This window comes from Equus przewalskii, chromosome 15 (assembly GCF_037783145.1).
Source record: "Equus przewalskii isolate Varuska chromosome 15, EquPr2, whole genome shotgun sequence".
Taxonomy (NCBI): Eukaryota; Metazoa; Chordata; class Mammalia; order Perissodactyla; family Equidae; genus Equus; species Equus przewalskii.
This window is the reverse complement of record NC_091845.1, coordinates 32382074-32397371: the sequence shown is the minus strand read 5'-3', so window position 1 is coordinate 32397371 and position 15298 is coordinate 32382074. Positions and strand designations below refer to the sequence as shown.

Genomic DNA, 15298 nt, shown 5'->3' with positions numbered 1-15298 from the left:
TTCATGAAAGACTAGTAAAAGTAATGACCAGCACACATTTTTGCTTACTATTACTAACAAACCATTATTTGAATAGATGTAAATTCCTGTATGCAAAAACATTCATAAAACAAGTGATAACATGCTTAACCTTTCACAAAAGACAGTCAGAGTTTGTCTGCTCAGAAAAGTGATGCAGTACTTTTTAGTGAGACATACAGGCAAGCAGGTGCAGTGCGGAATAGACTAATAAGATGATGACAGTAAGATAGGTTTAGGCTGTTTCACAGTTATCTCAATAGCATAAAGTTTTTGTGAGAAACTAAATCACAGTGAATTCTAAAGCTAATAGTTATGTATACCGGTTAATAGCATTTTAGAATCATGACAGAGTTACTAACTAAAAATACTTGTCTAAAAGCAAACTCTAAGAAATTCTCCATTCAGTGAGGCTTCAAGCAGAGTTTCTCATTCTTGAGCGATCATAACCAGTTTTAAAGGGAAAAAAATCCTATGAGTTTATGTTCACAGAACTCTGAGGAATCTCGGTTTGAGAAATACTGAATTAAAATTAAACACTGTCACTTTGAGTGATAACTGGGCACCACCCCAAACCCTTAAAGATAAACTCAAAGGCTGGCACTAAAACGGAGCAGCAGTATTCAGTTATAAGGGGTCATCTAAGTGACCCAAACTATGCTAATACTAATTTTTAAAATTATCACTGGAGCATAACATAAAATTCTTTTAGAACTAATGGCCCCTGAGAATTCATCCACATCTCCCAGTCTGGTAACACTTGCTTTATGGAAAACTATTTATTAAAATAATCTTATCAAATAAATACTATCCTTAGCTTGGGGTCCATGGACAAACTGAAGACATTCTTAGACAATATTCAGAGAACGTGTGAAATGGGATGACAAAAGGTTTTTATCTTTACTTTCACTATTCTTAACTAAATTGGAGCAGTCGTATTAATAGGACCTGTGTCTTTGTCACCAAGAGAAATATTTAAGACATTATCCTAAATATTACAATTGCTACAGATATCTTAAAATAACACACCTATTACTTCTTCAAAATTATGATAGTCATCAGACCGCTAGATCTTATTTAATGTGTTAACAAAGAAGCACATGTATTAATACTCTAGACCAAATTTGTTAAATATTTTAATAAATATATTTCATGATGTGCTTTCCTTGTAATCTTATGTTTGTACTTATTCATTTAAAACCATTATTCTGACAAATGGTTCATGGCACAAAATAACTCCTGTAATAGGCATTCCCCAGAGTTGACAAGTGCCTTTCTTCCCTAAGAAAGTTTGTAATACTAGCTTCTAAATGCAAAAATGCAACTACAGGTACAAAATAGGGATAAAATAATGTTCCCTCATAAGCTATTTTTCCTGTTTTTTTAATTAAACGAGATAAAATTGTCACAAAATTCACTCAGAACCAGGTTCTTTATCAAAAACAAACAAAACATGACATTCATGCATATTACGTAAGCTCGTCTAGCTTAAATAGTATTAATGATAAATTATGCCTAAAGTTTTAAAAGAAAAATTAACTACAAAAATGTTACTAAGAAAGTTGGTATAGATATGCCTATGGTGCGTGCTAGGCTTCTAATCAGTTTCATGTACTCTTTTTTGATGTGCTCTTTTGATTTAAGTCTGAGTTTTTAATCTTAACTGGCATAGGAGATATTTGAAAAATGCTAAATATAGTGGCAGAATGTGGATCACGGTTAGTCTGATACCTCAGGAGTGCAGTGAACCTTTCAATAGAATGCATACCTTTTTAACAATAACACTGCAACTGAATTCTTGTCTGTTATTATAAATAAAAGAAATGCAAGGTGGCTCATGAGGCAAGAAAGTATGATGGAAACGGTCTTGGGGTAGGCACTAGGAAACCTGGATTCAAGGTGTGCCACAAGTAACAGATGTCACTGTGGACATGTCAATTAGTTCCCCAGGGTCCCAGTTATCTGAAGATGGATGACCTCAAACTTTACTTCAAAAACCCGATGATCCTAATAAAATGGCACTGTTCTAGTTAAAATGCATGTTTATAACAGAGTTTCTTACTTTGCATAGGTAATACTCAAATCCATTAGAAATGTGTATCTAATTGTGTCCATTGTAGGCACTATGATATCTTGAATCCTGACACGTTTATCTCCTAAATTAGTACTTTTAATTAATTCATTCCAATGGAGCCAGCGACCTCGGTTTTTCAACTACAAAAGAACATAAGTTTTAAAGTATTATAACCATGCACTTGATATCTGAAAGGCTCTTTTTAACACACTGTTATATTTGCTTTTAAAAACTTTAATCTTTTCCCTTTCTTATTATGAAATATTAGATTCATCCAAAATAATGACTATAACATTTTTAAGTCATGAAGCAGATCAATAAGCACCCATGAATCCACCACCCAATTTAAGAAATACACATTTTTCTTTAGATTAATTTTCCTTTTCAATGATAACCTGAAGAACTTAATGAAATTTAGTTATCATAAATTCATCGTATCTAGAATGTCAGATATTTTTGCCTCTATGCCCTCTTAATACTCTAATCTTCCCAAAATATCTTCAAGATATCCTTTTGATATGTCAAGTATTTATTTGGGAGCCACTCTCATATAGCTCAAGTTACAATTTACTGGACTTTGGCTTCGTGTTTTCATAGTTTAAAGTAAAGGAGCAATAATCTAACTAGAAGCAAAATATCGAATGAACTCACTACATTTTTTTCTTTAAAATTATTCTCTTTGGCATTCTGATCCAGGCTGATATTCAGCCAGGGCATACTGGCATTGTTACAATATTGAAATTCTTCTGAACCAGTGGCTAAATAGCTGCTGTCCTGACACGCCGAGTGCCTCCCTAATCCACCCGTCCCCTCACTCTTCTCTTTCTCTGCAGGTGGTCCTGCCCTTCCCTGGAGATCCCAAGGCCTCTCACCAACAAGCAAAGTAGTAGGTCTCTTGGTCCCTGCTCCAGTGCTATGGCTGGCATCTAAGAGTCTTTTCCTACTTTCTAGCAAGTTGTACATGGATATAATCTGTCTGGATGGTGGCAATTTTGCAAGTTTGGGTGAATGTTTTTTAGTAATTCATATTCTTAATTTTTTAGGTTTTAGCTTTTATTTTAACAAAGTTATACATGTGCATATTTTAGAGACAAAAGTTTTACAAGGTTAAGAAAAACAGCAATTTCTCACTCTCATTTCCTCCTCTCTAGTAGCAACTACCTTTACCTCTTTAAGCTGGATATTTTGGTATTCACCTCCAATTCTTAAAGAATATGCTTAGTTATTACCTCTTGATTTTTTAGTGTTACAGATTGTTTTATTGACTTTCCACTGTGACTAATGAGGATGAAACTCTCTTTCTGGTCATATTCTTAAAATTCTGTGTTTGCATGGTTTTGGGGAAAGATTTCTGCACTGGCAGTCAGGAGAGCTGGGTTCAAGTCCTGGTTCTGCTAGCCACTTGCCTTGCTGAGTTTCCTTCTTTATCTACAAACCTTGAGATTTCAGTAAAATTGTGTTTAAGGCTCTATCCAGATCTTATGGCTCTGTGAAGTAAAATTTGCATGAATCAAATGATTATTCAAAGGCTTGCTGTTTAAAATTAATTTAAATCTCAAATTATAAAATATTCCTAAAGCAAGTTTATCTATACTGTCCACAAGTTATAAGAGGAGAAACTAAAGAGAAGGGACTAAAACACTAACCATAGGAGTCAAAATAACTCTAGGATGGGAACCCCATTTTGTCTGTTGATCTAAGATTTTATGTTTTATAGCTTATGATAAGCATTGTATGTCATACCTCATACATGTAGTCATAGACCAGGCCTTTTTCATCAAAGTGGCATTCCCATTTACCCACAGAGTCAGGCACTGGGTTGTCTTCATCTTTTCCCAGTAGGATTAATCGTATGTAAACATCAAAAGCAACACGACCATCTGTATCACAACTTCCTCCAATGGACCAAATCAAAGAAAATATAAAGCAAGCCTGTTGGTTAAAAAAATTTTTTTTAAAAGTTTAATTTAAACTAATTATTTAAAAGAAATTTTTAACAAATTAACTAAAATTTAACACATTAAGTCCTGGTTAACCTACTTGGAAAAGGTCAGATTTATAAACAAAGTGAAATGGAACACAGCTTAGTCACATAAAGAGTCACTTCTCTGGCACTATCTATCTAAATTTAAAATGCCCATGCCAAATGACCTAGGAATTTTTCTTTTAAGAATTTATCCTCAAACGTATCCTCATCTGTTAAAATGATATATGTGTAAGAATATTCACTACAGCACTGTTTGTGATCACAAAAGATCAGAAGCAACCCAACTGTTCTCCAATAGGGGTCTGCTTAATTGGATTATGCTACGTACACTGGAATACATGTAGCTGTTAAAAAAGAAGATAACTCTATAAGTACTGATACGGAACGATCTCCAAGGTATACTGTGAGAAAAGATGCAAATCAGGATGCATAGTATGTTAAAATGTGTAAAAAATGTTTACGAATAAAAGAGAGTACGCATCAAATGCCTCTAGCAGGCTACACAAGGCACTGGTAGTAGTGGTGGCCGTGAGGGTGGCTGGGGAACTGGTATGGAGGGCAAATCTACTGTTGCCTTATGAATTTTGCTCTAGGTACATGCCTTATCGAGTTAAAAAAACATATCAAATATATTTGAAGAGAGGAAATTTTCAAGCAGGTATCAATCTACATGAGTCGCTAAAAGTGATTCTGAACTGTTAAAAATTTCAGAGGAGTTTAGGTTTACCAACAGAATGAAAATTTTCAGAAAGTACACAACGTGAAAGTTATAGAGGTGAACTATTCCTAGGATGTTTTTATTTTATAACAAGGTAACACTGATAGGTATGGAAAAATATTAAAAACTAGTTCTGTGAAAGACAGTTCTAAACTTAGGGAGGAAAAAGGATACAAATAAATTATACTTCAAACATGTCTGTTCAATTTCTTCCAAAGTGAAGGAAAATAAAGGCAAAAAGGGAGGAGAAAATGGAGAGATTATGGTTAGCAGGGAACCCTGGAATGTGAGATGTCTGAGGTAGAAGACTTTCTGTGGCAAAAAGGTGAAGGGAAAACAATGGGAGGGAACTGCTATTACCACAGAGCAGAAGTGAGTAGAGGAGATCGAGGCACTCAGGAATAAGGTGGTGGATGGAAAGTAGCATAGACCAGGGAAGAGAATAAAACACTCTTTTCCTTTGGTTCCCTTATAGCCATGTTCTCTGGCCTTTCTTGACCTCCAGACGTTAGCTAAACTGGACCACTGACTCCTCCCTACCCATGTGCTTTATGGATTCTGCCCGTGACGCTCCACCCAGCTGGTGGCTGCCTGCTCCTGGTCTTTTGTAGCCCGCTTGTTGCAGTCTACATTCTTGCTTAACATTAAGACAAAGTCAATTCACCTAAAGTCCGTACTGGATTAATATCAAGTCACCTTAGTAAGTGTTTATCAAATTATTCTTTCATAAATAATACGATAGTTTTGCTTCATTCTGATATACTGTACTTTCTCTGAAGTATTTTTTTAAATCAGAATACCAAGTCAGGGCAACTTTAACACCTTCAACTATTCTTTTGGTGCTCACCAAAAAACAGCTCTGGATCCTAGAATGTCTTTCTCGATACAAGTATCATCGGCCAAGGGCATATTTGATTCTATAATTAATAAACCACATAAAGTATAAAACCAACCATAATCCAAACACGAATGTGCTTGCTTGTAGGGTCATTTTCTACCACGTTACAGAGTAATACTTCAAAGAGGCGTGTGAGAGATACAACCACATTGCTATCACTTGTAGGAATCAGTTCCTGCAAAGTAAAAAGGATGATACTTTTTTCTTTACTTTCATCTTATTTGGAGAATACAAAAAGATAAATATTTCATTTAAAAAACTGATAAAAGCATACATGGTTTCCATAAGGTCTTTATGACATTTAAAGGATTTAAATCACAGGCTTGATAAAAACATCTCTCAAATATTTTAGTTTAGCATGCTATATCACACAATTATAGATAATATATTCTTATTCTAAAATCTCTGAGAAATGAAAACTAGCTACTGTAAGAGAATAAATAATGTTTTCAGGATAGCAGAAATGAAGTCTCTAACAGCCATTCATTCAATTATTTAGTCAACAAACATTTATGAAAAACATACTGTACCTATATACCAAGCTAGGAGATATGGGAAAAAAACCACATGATCTCTGAAAAGGAGTGATATTGAAATTAAATAGACAAAAATAATATGGTATAATGATAACACAATAGAGGAAGTCCCAGGGTGAGGGGAGGCTACTAAAGTATTTGGGATAAACAATTAGTACAGACCTAGGGAGCAGGACAAGGAGGGAAACAGGAAAGAAATAAGTCAAGGAAGGCTTCCCAGATGAAGTAAGAGCTGAACTGAATTTGGAAGGAAAATGAGTTAGCCAGGTGCAGAAGGGAAGGATGCTCAAGGCAGGGGAAAGTGCATATACACAGAAATGGAGATGTAAGTGGACACAGAGTATCAAGGGGATTCTGTAGGATATGAAAATAGGGTGTGAAAGAGGAATGGCAAGAAATAAGGCTTGCAAAGTAGACAAGGGTCAGATACTGAAAGGATTTATCATCTGCATTAAGGATCTCATGCTAAGAGAAATAGGGTTCCAATGGAGGGTTTTAAGTAGGGGAATAAATGGAATGAATTTTTGTTTTGGAATCTTCATCCTGATAGCAGGATGTAGAAACAGTGGTTTGAACAATACTATAGACCAAACGGACCTAACAGACATACACAAAGCTTTCCACCTAACAGCGGAAGAATACACATTCTTCTCAAGCTCACATGGAACATTCTCCAGGATAGATCACATGTTAGGTCACAAAACAAGTCAACAAATTTACAATAGAAATTATATCAAATATCTTTTCCAATCACAACAGAATGAAACTAGTTATCAATAACAGCAAGAAACCAGGAAAATTCACAGATACATGGAAACTAAATAACACACTCTTGAACAACCTCTAGATCAAACAAGAATTCAGAATGAAAATCAAAAACTATCTTGAGATGAAAATGGCAAGACAATACACCAAAACTTATGAGATGCATTAAAAGCAGTACTTTGAGGAAATTTATAGCAATAAACGTTTACATTAAAAAAGAAGAAAGATCTCAAGTGAACAACCTAACTTTACACCTCTAAAAAAAAGAAAAAACTAAACCCAAAGTTAGCATAAGGAAGGAAATAATAAAGAGCAGAGCAGAAATAAATCAAATAGAGAATAGAAAAAGTTGACAAAACTAGGAGTTGGTGTTTTGAAAAGATAAATAAAATCAATAAACCTTAGATAGATTAAGAAAAAAAGAGAGAAGACTCAAACAAATAAAATCATAAATGAAAGAGAAGACATTACAATGGATGACTCAGAAATAAAAAGAATCATAAGGACCATCATGAACAATTACATGCAAACTAATCAGACCTAGAACCTAGAAGAAATGGATAAATTCCTAGAAACAGATAACCTACCAAGACTGAATCAACAAGAAACAGAAAGCCTAAATAGACCAATAAGAAATAAGGAGATTGAAGTAGTAATCAAAAACTTCCCAACAAAGAAAAGACCAGGACCAGATGACTACATGGCTGAATTCTACCAAACATTCAAAGAAGAATTAATACCAATCCTTCTTAAACTCTTCCAAAAAATAGAAGTAGAGGGAATACTTCTAAACTCATTTTTATGAAGCCAGCATCACCTTAATACCAACACCAGACAAAGACACCAGAAGAAAAGAAAACTACAGGCCAATATCTCTGATGAATATAGATGCAAAAATCCTCAATGAACACTAGCAAACTGAATTCAACAATACATCAAAAAGACTATACATCACACCAAGTGGGATTTATTCCTGAGAAGCAAAGTTGGTTTAACATATGCAAATCAATCAATGTGATACACCACATTAACAGAATGAAAGATAAAAACCTCACGATCATCTCAATAGATTCAGAAAAAGCATTTTCTGTTCAACACTCATTCATGACAAAAACTCTCAATAAAATAGATATGAAAGGAAATCTCCTCAATACAATAGAGGCCATTTATGAAAAGCCCACAGCTAAAATAATAATCAGTGGGGAAAAACTGAAAGCTTTTCCTCTAAGATCTGGTTACAAGGCAAGGATGCCCAATCTCACCACTTCTCTTCAACAAGTACTAACAAGAGCAATCAGACAAGAAAAAGAAATATAAGGCATCCAAATCAGAAAGGAAGAGTAAAATTATCTCTGTTTGCAGATAACATGATCCTATATATAGAAAACCCTAAAGACCTCATGCAAAACAAAAAACAAAAAAACCCTGTTAGAACTAATAAACGAATTCAGTAAAGTTGCTGGATATAAAACCAAAATATGAAAATTACTTGCATTTGTTTATACAATGATCCATCTGAAAAGGAAATCAAGAAAACAATCCCATTTACGATAGCATCAAAAAGAATAAAATACTTAGGAATAAATTTAACTAAAGAAGTGAAAGATCTATACATTGAAAACTATAAAATATTAATGAAAAAAATTGAAGAAGACACAAATAAATGGAAAGATTATCCCACGTTCATGAACTGAAAAAATTAACATTGTTAAAATGTGCGTACTACCCAAAGTGATCTACAGATTCAATGCAATCCTTACAAAAATTCCAATGGCATATAATCTTGAGAAAGAACAGAGTTGAAGGCATCACACTTCCTGATTTCAAATTACATTACAAAGCTCTAGGAATCAAAACAGTAGCGTACTGGCATAAAAACAAACATATAAACCAATGGAACAGAATGGAATGCCCAGAAATAAACCCAAGCATATACAGTCAACTGATCTTCAACAAGAACACACAATGGGGAAAGGATAGTCTCTTCAATAAATGATGGGAAAATTGAGTATCTACATGTAAAAGAATGAAATTGGATCCTTATCTTACACCACACACAAAAATCAACTCAAAATGAATTAAACGTAAAATCTGAAATCATAAAACTCCTGGAAGAAAATATAGGGAAAAACCTCCTTGACATTGGCCTTGACAATGATTTTTTGGATATGACACCAAAAGCTCAGGCAACAAAAGCAAAAATAAACAGGTGGGACTTCATCAAACTAAAAGCTTCTATACAGCAAAGGAAACAATCAACAAAATGAAAAGGCAACCTATGGATTGAGAAAATATTTACAAACCATATATCTGATAAGGGGTTAATATCCAAAATATACAAGGAACTCATACAACCAAATAGCAGTAAAACAAACAACCCAATTTAAAAATAGGCAAAGGACCTGAATAGACATTTTTTTCCAGAGAAAACATAAAAACAGCCAACAGGTATATGAAAAAGCATTCAACATCACTAATCGTGAGGGAGATGCAAATCAACACCATAGTAAGAGATCACCTCACATCTGTTAGGATGGCTATTGTCAAAAAGATAAAAGATGACAAGTCTTGGTGAGGATGCGGAGAAAAGAGAACCCTTTGCACTGTCGGTGGGAACATAAATTGGTACAGCCATTATTGAAAACAGAATGGAGAATCCTCAAAGAACTAAAAATAGAACGACCATATGATACAGCAATCCCTTTTCTGGGTATATACCCAAAAGAAATGAAATCAGTACCTCAAAGAGATATCTGTGGTCCCATGTTCATTGCAGCATTATTCACAATAGCCAAGATATGAAAACAAAGTTTCCACTGATGGATGAATGGATAAAGAAATTGTAGTATATGTATACAATGGAATATTATTCAGCCCTATAAAAGAAGGAAATCCTGCCATTTGGAACAACATGGATGAACCTTGAAGACATTATCATAAGTGAAATAAGCCAGACATCGAATGGAGAAACTGCATGATCTCACTTATGTGGAGAAACTAAAAGTTGAACACATAAAACCAGAGAATAAAACAGTGGTTACCAGGCGTGGGGAGGTCAGGGAAATTGGGAGACATTAGGCAAAGGGTATAAAGTTGCAGTTATGTAGGATGAGTAAGTCTAGAGATCTAATGTACAGCATGATGACTACAGTTAATAATACTGTATCAGTACTGGAAATTTGCTAGGAGAGTAGATTTCAGGTGCTCTCTCACACACACACAAATACAGTAACTATTTGAGGAGATGACATGTTAATTACCTTGACTATAGTAATCATTTCACTATGTATATGTATATCAAATCATCATGTTGTACACTTCAAATATTTTTATTTGTCCATGTTGTTGCAAAATTTTTACTTTAAAAAATTAAAAAAATAAAACCCAGGGGCCGGCCCCAAGGCCAAGTGGTTGGATTCATGCGTTCCGCTTGGGCAGCCCAGGGTTTCACTGGTTCCGATCCTGGGCACGGACATGGCACTGCTCATCAGGCCGCACTGGGGCGGTGGCCCACGCACCACAACTAGAAAGACCCACAGCTAGAATATACAACTATGTACTGGGGAGAAAAAGCAGAAGAAAAAAAAACAACAACCTAGAGGGATAAACATACATACACACATACACACACACACACACACACACACATATACCTGAGTGCAAACAAAACTAAGGGAATTTGAATAAGATTAGTCGATAGCATCAATGTCAATATCCTTCTTGTGCTATTATAATATGGTCTTCCAAATGTTACCATTGGGGGAAACGGGGTGAAGTGTACATGAGATCTTTCTACTATTTCTTACAACTGCATGTAAATCACTGATTGTCACAACAAATATTTCAAATTTTAAAAAGTGGATACTAAATGTCTAAGGTGAAACTGATTTTAGTTATTTATTCTACCATTGTGACTTCACACTTCATAAACTTGAACGGGAAACTAAAGAAACTTGAGTGAGTCAGAAAATTACGGTGTTACCTTGCATTTTTTCTTACGAACCCTCAAAGTGGGCGGTATTAACCAGTGAAAAAGTGCTTTCAGAAGAGCTTGATGATCTGGTTCTTGTAGCGGTCCCTTCAGTGAGTTCAACCATGAAGACATAAGCGGTTCCCATCCTAACTGTGAAGGTTCCAAATAAATCATACCACAGCGGCTTACGGTGGCGGGCTAGAAAAAATAGACAAGTTTTCTTTTTCTAATGTTGCTTTTATACCAGTAGTACCTGGAAGCTATTAACTACTTCTTTGCATGACTTATAAGGCCCCTCATGATCTGGCTCCTGTCTTCCTCTACAGCCTCACACACATTAGATGAAACTATTTGCAGTTACAGTTCCCTGGACATGTCATGGCTTCAGGTCTTTACATACCATCTTGCCATGATTTGAAACGCCTGGCCCCAACCAATCTCCCTGGAGAAGTGTTATCCCTCAAAACCAGATCAAACACTTAAACATTTTCCATGGTCCTCCTCTACCCATTCCCCTCTTGTATTCACCTGTTGTATATATGGAGGAGGCTCACCGCCCCCCCCATATTCTTAGGGCACTTAACATGTAGCTCTATACTGGGATTATTTATCAGCACACTTCTCATCTTCCCTAAATAAGCATACACTGCCTTATTCATCTTTGTATTTCTAGTGCCTAAGTCATCTTCTGACACCCAACAAAAAATAGTTATTGATTAAATGAAAGAATGAATAAATGAACAAATAAACAAACTACTCATATTAAATTATGAACTTACCGAAGCCTGGGAAAGGTCCATTGCTTCAAAGATGAGGCTCATTTGAGGAGACATTTGAATGATTTCCCCACTCATAAGGCAAAGCTAAAGGCAATTATTTTTCAAATGTTTATCTTAAAAAATCTCAAACTTCTCAGATAAAATTTTATTCTATTTATCAGATAATGTATATCCTGTGATATAATGAATAAGTATTAGAATGGAAGCCAGAAAATTGTAATTCTAGATTAGCTCTGTCAATTACTTACTAGGTAAGCAAACACTTAACATCCTGAGTCTCAGCCTCTTCATCTATAAACAGAGATAATTTCTCTCTCATAGAGTTAGGGGGGAGGGGAACTACATGACATACTGCAAAAACTGTAAAACCCTACCCAAATCTCAGTTCTTTTTATCAATAAAATTAAATGAAATACTTCTGATTTTATATAGCTGTCAGAAGACCTTTTTATTAAAGAAAATAGAAAATAGAGAATAGTATGAACACTCAATACCCATCTCCTAGATTTAACCAATGTTAACATTTTGCCATGTTTGCTTCATCTTTTTTTAAGCATTTTTAAAGAGCATTACACATATCATGGCACTTCACATCCAAATATGTCAATATCCATCTCTGAAAAATAAGGACTTTTCCATATAACCACAATAACATTATCACATCTAACGAAATTATCAATAATTCCTTAATATCATCAAATGCTCAGCCAATACACAAATTTCCTCAGTTGTACCAGAAATGTCTTTTCAACTGATTTATTCAAACCAAAATCCAATCAAAGACCATGTATTATGTTTGCTATCTCCCCTTGATTTCTTTTAATCTAAAACGTTCCTCTTTGCTCAAATATGTAAAAAACTGAATTTATCAACTGCTCCCTTTCCACCAAATTCCTTTCTTATCCATTATTATTAAAGCCATCCTATCTTCTCAATCTCCTTGACTTCTACCTTTGGAATTATCGTTAACTTTTAATAATTTTAATAATTATTATTAGTTATTGATATTCCAAATTAATTTCATTACTAAGTCTTTTAAATTCTTCCTCTTCATTTATTTTTCAGTGTTTCTTCTCTGCTTCTACAATCATCACTCTCATCCCAGTCTTGCCCCTATGTAGTTGTATGTCAACAATGTTACATTTAACATTTCTGAATCTGTTTCTTATCTGTAAAATAAATGAATGGTCTAGAGCTGGAACTTCCAATATGCTAGCCAGTAGTCATGTGTGGCTATTTATATTTAATTTTAGCTAACAAAATAAAATTAATAAATTAATTAAATAAAATTTAAATAACGGCTAATTTAAATCTTCCCCTTTTCCCTCAAGTGTGCAAAGAACCAGGGCCTAACACTTCACAAAGAAAAAATAAATCATCAGAAGGATTTCCCTTCAGATTTCCACCATCAAATCCATAGATTTGCCTGTATCTATCCCTATCCTCTCCTGCTTCCCTTTCCTCCAGTAGGAGACGATCCTTTCACCTGGCTCTGAATCCTTAGACTTGACTCTACTGATTAACCCCTCTCTTCTGAATCATCACTACTTCTTGTCTGTTTAATTTCCCCCCTTAGCTCAATCAATATGACTGAATAAATGAAAGAAAGAATATGAAAAAATGACTACCCATCTATTATAAAGTACGGGAGGATATGTTTGAATGCTAATTAAATTAATTTGCTTATTTAGTAGTGTAGTTATTTCACGTAAGTATGAAAATAAATTGCGATATATTCATACAGCAGAATACTAATACAGATATAAAAAGAATAAATCAATCAATAAAATGGAACTACAACAACATGAATATCACAGATAATATACTGATGAAGAGAAGGAAAATACTAAAGAGTAGGTTTCCATTTACATGAAATTCAAGAACCAGCAAAGTTAATTTATCACAGCAGAAGTTAGAATAGTGATTCTCCTGGGGGAGGGTATATCAGTCGGGAAGGGACAGGAGTGAAGTTTGTAGGGTGCAAGAAATTTTACACATCTTTAGGTGATGGTTATGTCAGTATACCCATACGTAAAAAAAAATCTAAATCTAAACTTAGTGCATATTTTATACTCTATGTATGTTACCTCTCAATTAAAATAAATACTAGAAGACTTCCATTTTCTAGTTTTTTTGTATATCTCACAGCTTCTAAGGCAATGTTCTACATATAAGCACTGAAGCATTCAATGTCTTCAAAAAGGAATGAAGCCCTTTTATTTTCTCCTAAAATCTTAACTCAAAGTTTTGTAAGAAGCCATAAGACTGGAGTCACTTAACTCCTCTCCTCCTCCTCTTTTTGCTGAGGAAGATTGGCCCTGAGCTAACAGCCATGCCCATCTTCCTCTACTTTATAAGTGGGACGCCTACCACAGCATAGCTTTTGCCAAGCAGTGCCATGTCCGCACCCGGGATCCGAACTGGCGAACCCCGGGCCACCAAGAAGTGGAACGTGCAAACTTAACCGCTGCACGAATGGGCTGGCCCCAAGACAGTAATTTTAATACAACATATTTTCATTCTATAAAAAAATTAAGTAAAGATTTATGACAGCATAGTTTTCATTGAAAAGATAATTTATAAACTTTATTCAACTTGCTGCAGCCTTTATTGTCATAGTCAATTAATTGTTGAACACAAAATTGCTTAAGCATGTCTCTATCTGATTTTTTTTCTTTTTGCTGAGGAAGATTACCCTGAGCTAACGTCTGCTGCCAATCTTCCTCTTTTTGTAGGTGAGCCACTGCCAGAACACCGCCGTTGACAGACAAGTGGTGTAGGTCTGAGCCCAGGAACCCAACCTGGGCTGTTGAACTTAACCACTAGGCCACTGGGGCTGGCCCTGCTTTGCTTTTGTAAATTTTGGTAAAAAACATATAACATTAAATTTACCATATTAACCATTTTTTAAGTTTATGATCCAGTAGTGTTAGGTATATTCCTATTGTGCATCTGTTTTGCTTTTAATCATCATGGTTTACCTTTTTATTATCATCCAATACTGTGTTCATGCTCTCTATCCACAAAGTGTCAATGGGACCATCAAATACAACCCATTTCCGGTCAGGTGTTTCTGATAAGGCAAATTCTCTAAAAGTATTAGCCACAATACCATCAGTCCACTGAGGAGGAAAAAAGGAAGAGTTGGAAAGCTTCCTTTACAAAACTATAAAGTGATAATAAGAAAACATTTCAAATTTCTTGGTTTAATATGCATTGTCAATAAGACTTGAGAATGTTTACACTTTGGATTACCTCATGAGACACTGGGTCAAACTGTCCAAAAAGTTGGCCCATAGTAATGGATTTGGGGTTTACAGTCCTATAAATGACCTTTTCTTCCTCTCCATAGCCACGTTCATTCATTAGAGTTAGAGTATCAGCCAGCATATGCAGAACTTTTGTCTTAGCAGCAAAAGGCTCTCCTACTAACATAAAACTATGAAGGAAAAGAAATAATTGTACAATAAGATCCTAAAAAATAATTGTAAATTAAATTATTTGCCTACATACTAGTATTTAAAATTTTACCCTATGATAAATTATATGG

The 15298-nt window shown here is 34.8% G+C and overlaps 1 protein-coding gene across 3 annotated transcripts in view; it reads right to left on the bottom strand.

Annotated features, from left to right (window-relative positions):
• Positions 1 to 15298, bottom strand: part of DNAH12 (dynein axonemal heavy chain 12) — a 213721-nt gene that overhangs the window by 95512 nt on the left and 102911 nt on the right. For all 3 annotated transcript variants that reach the window (XM_070574868.1, XM_070574869.1, XM_070574870.1), the window contains 7 exons: positions 15004 to 15187; positions 14730 to 14870; positions 11749 to 11832; positions 10979 to 11167; positions 5751 to 5870; positions 3836 to 4024; positions 2081 to 2232 (listed from right to left, as the gene is read on the bottom strand). In XM_070574868.1, coding sequence (XP_070430969.1) covers positions 2081 to 2232; positions 3836 to 4024; positions 5751 to 5870; positions 10979 to 11167; positions 11749 to 11832; positions 14730 to 14870; positions 15004 to 15187 — 1059 coding nt within the window. The remainder of the gene's footprint in view (positions 1 to 2080; positions 2233 to 3835; positions 4025 to 5750; positions 5871 to 10978; positions 11168 to 11748; positions 11833 to 14729; positions 14871 to 15003; positions 15188 to 15298) is intronic.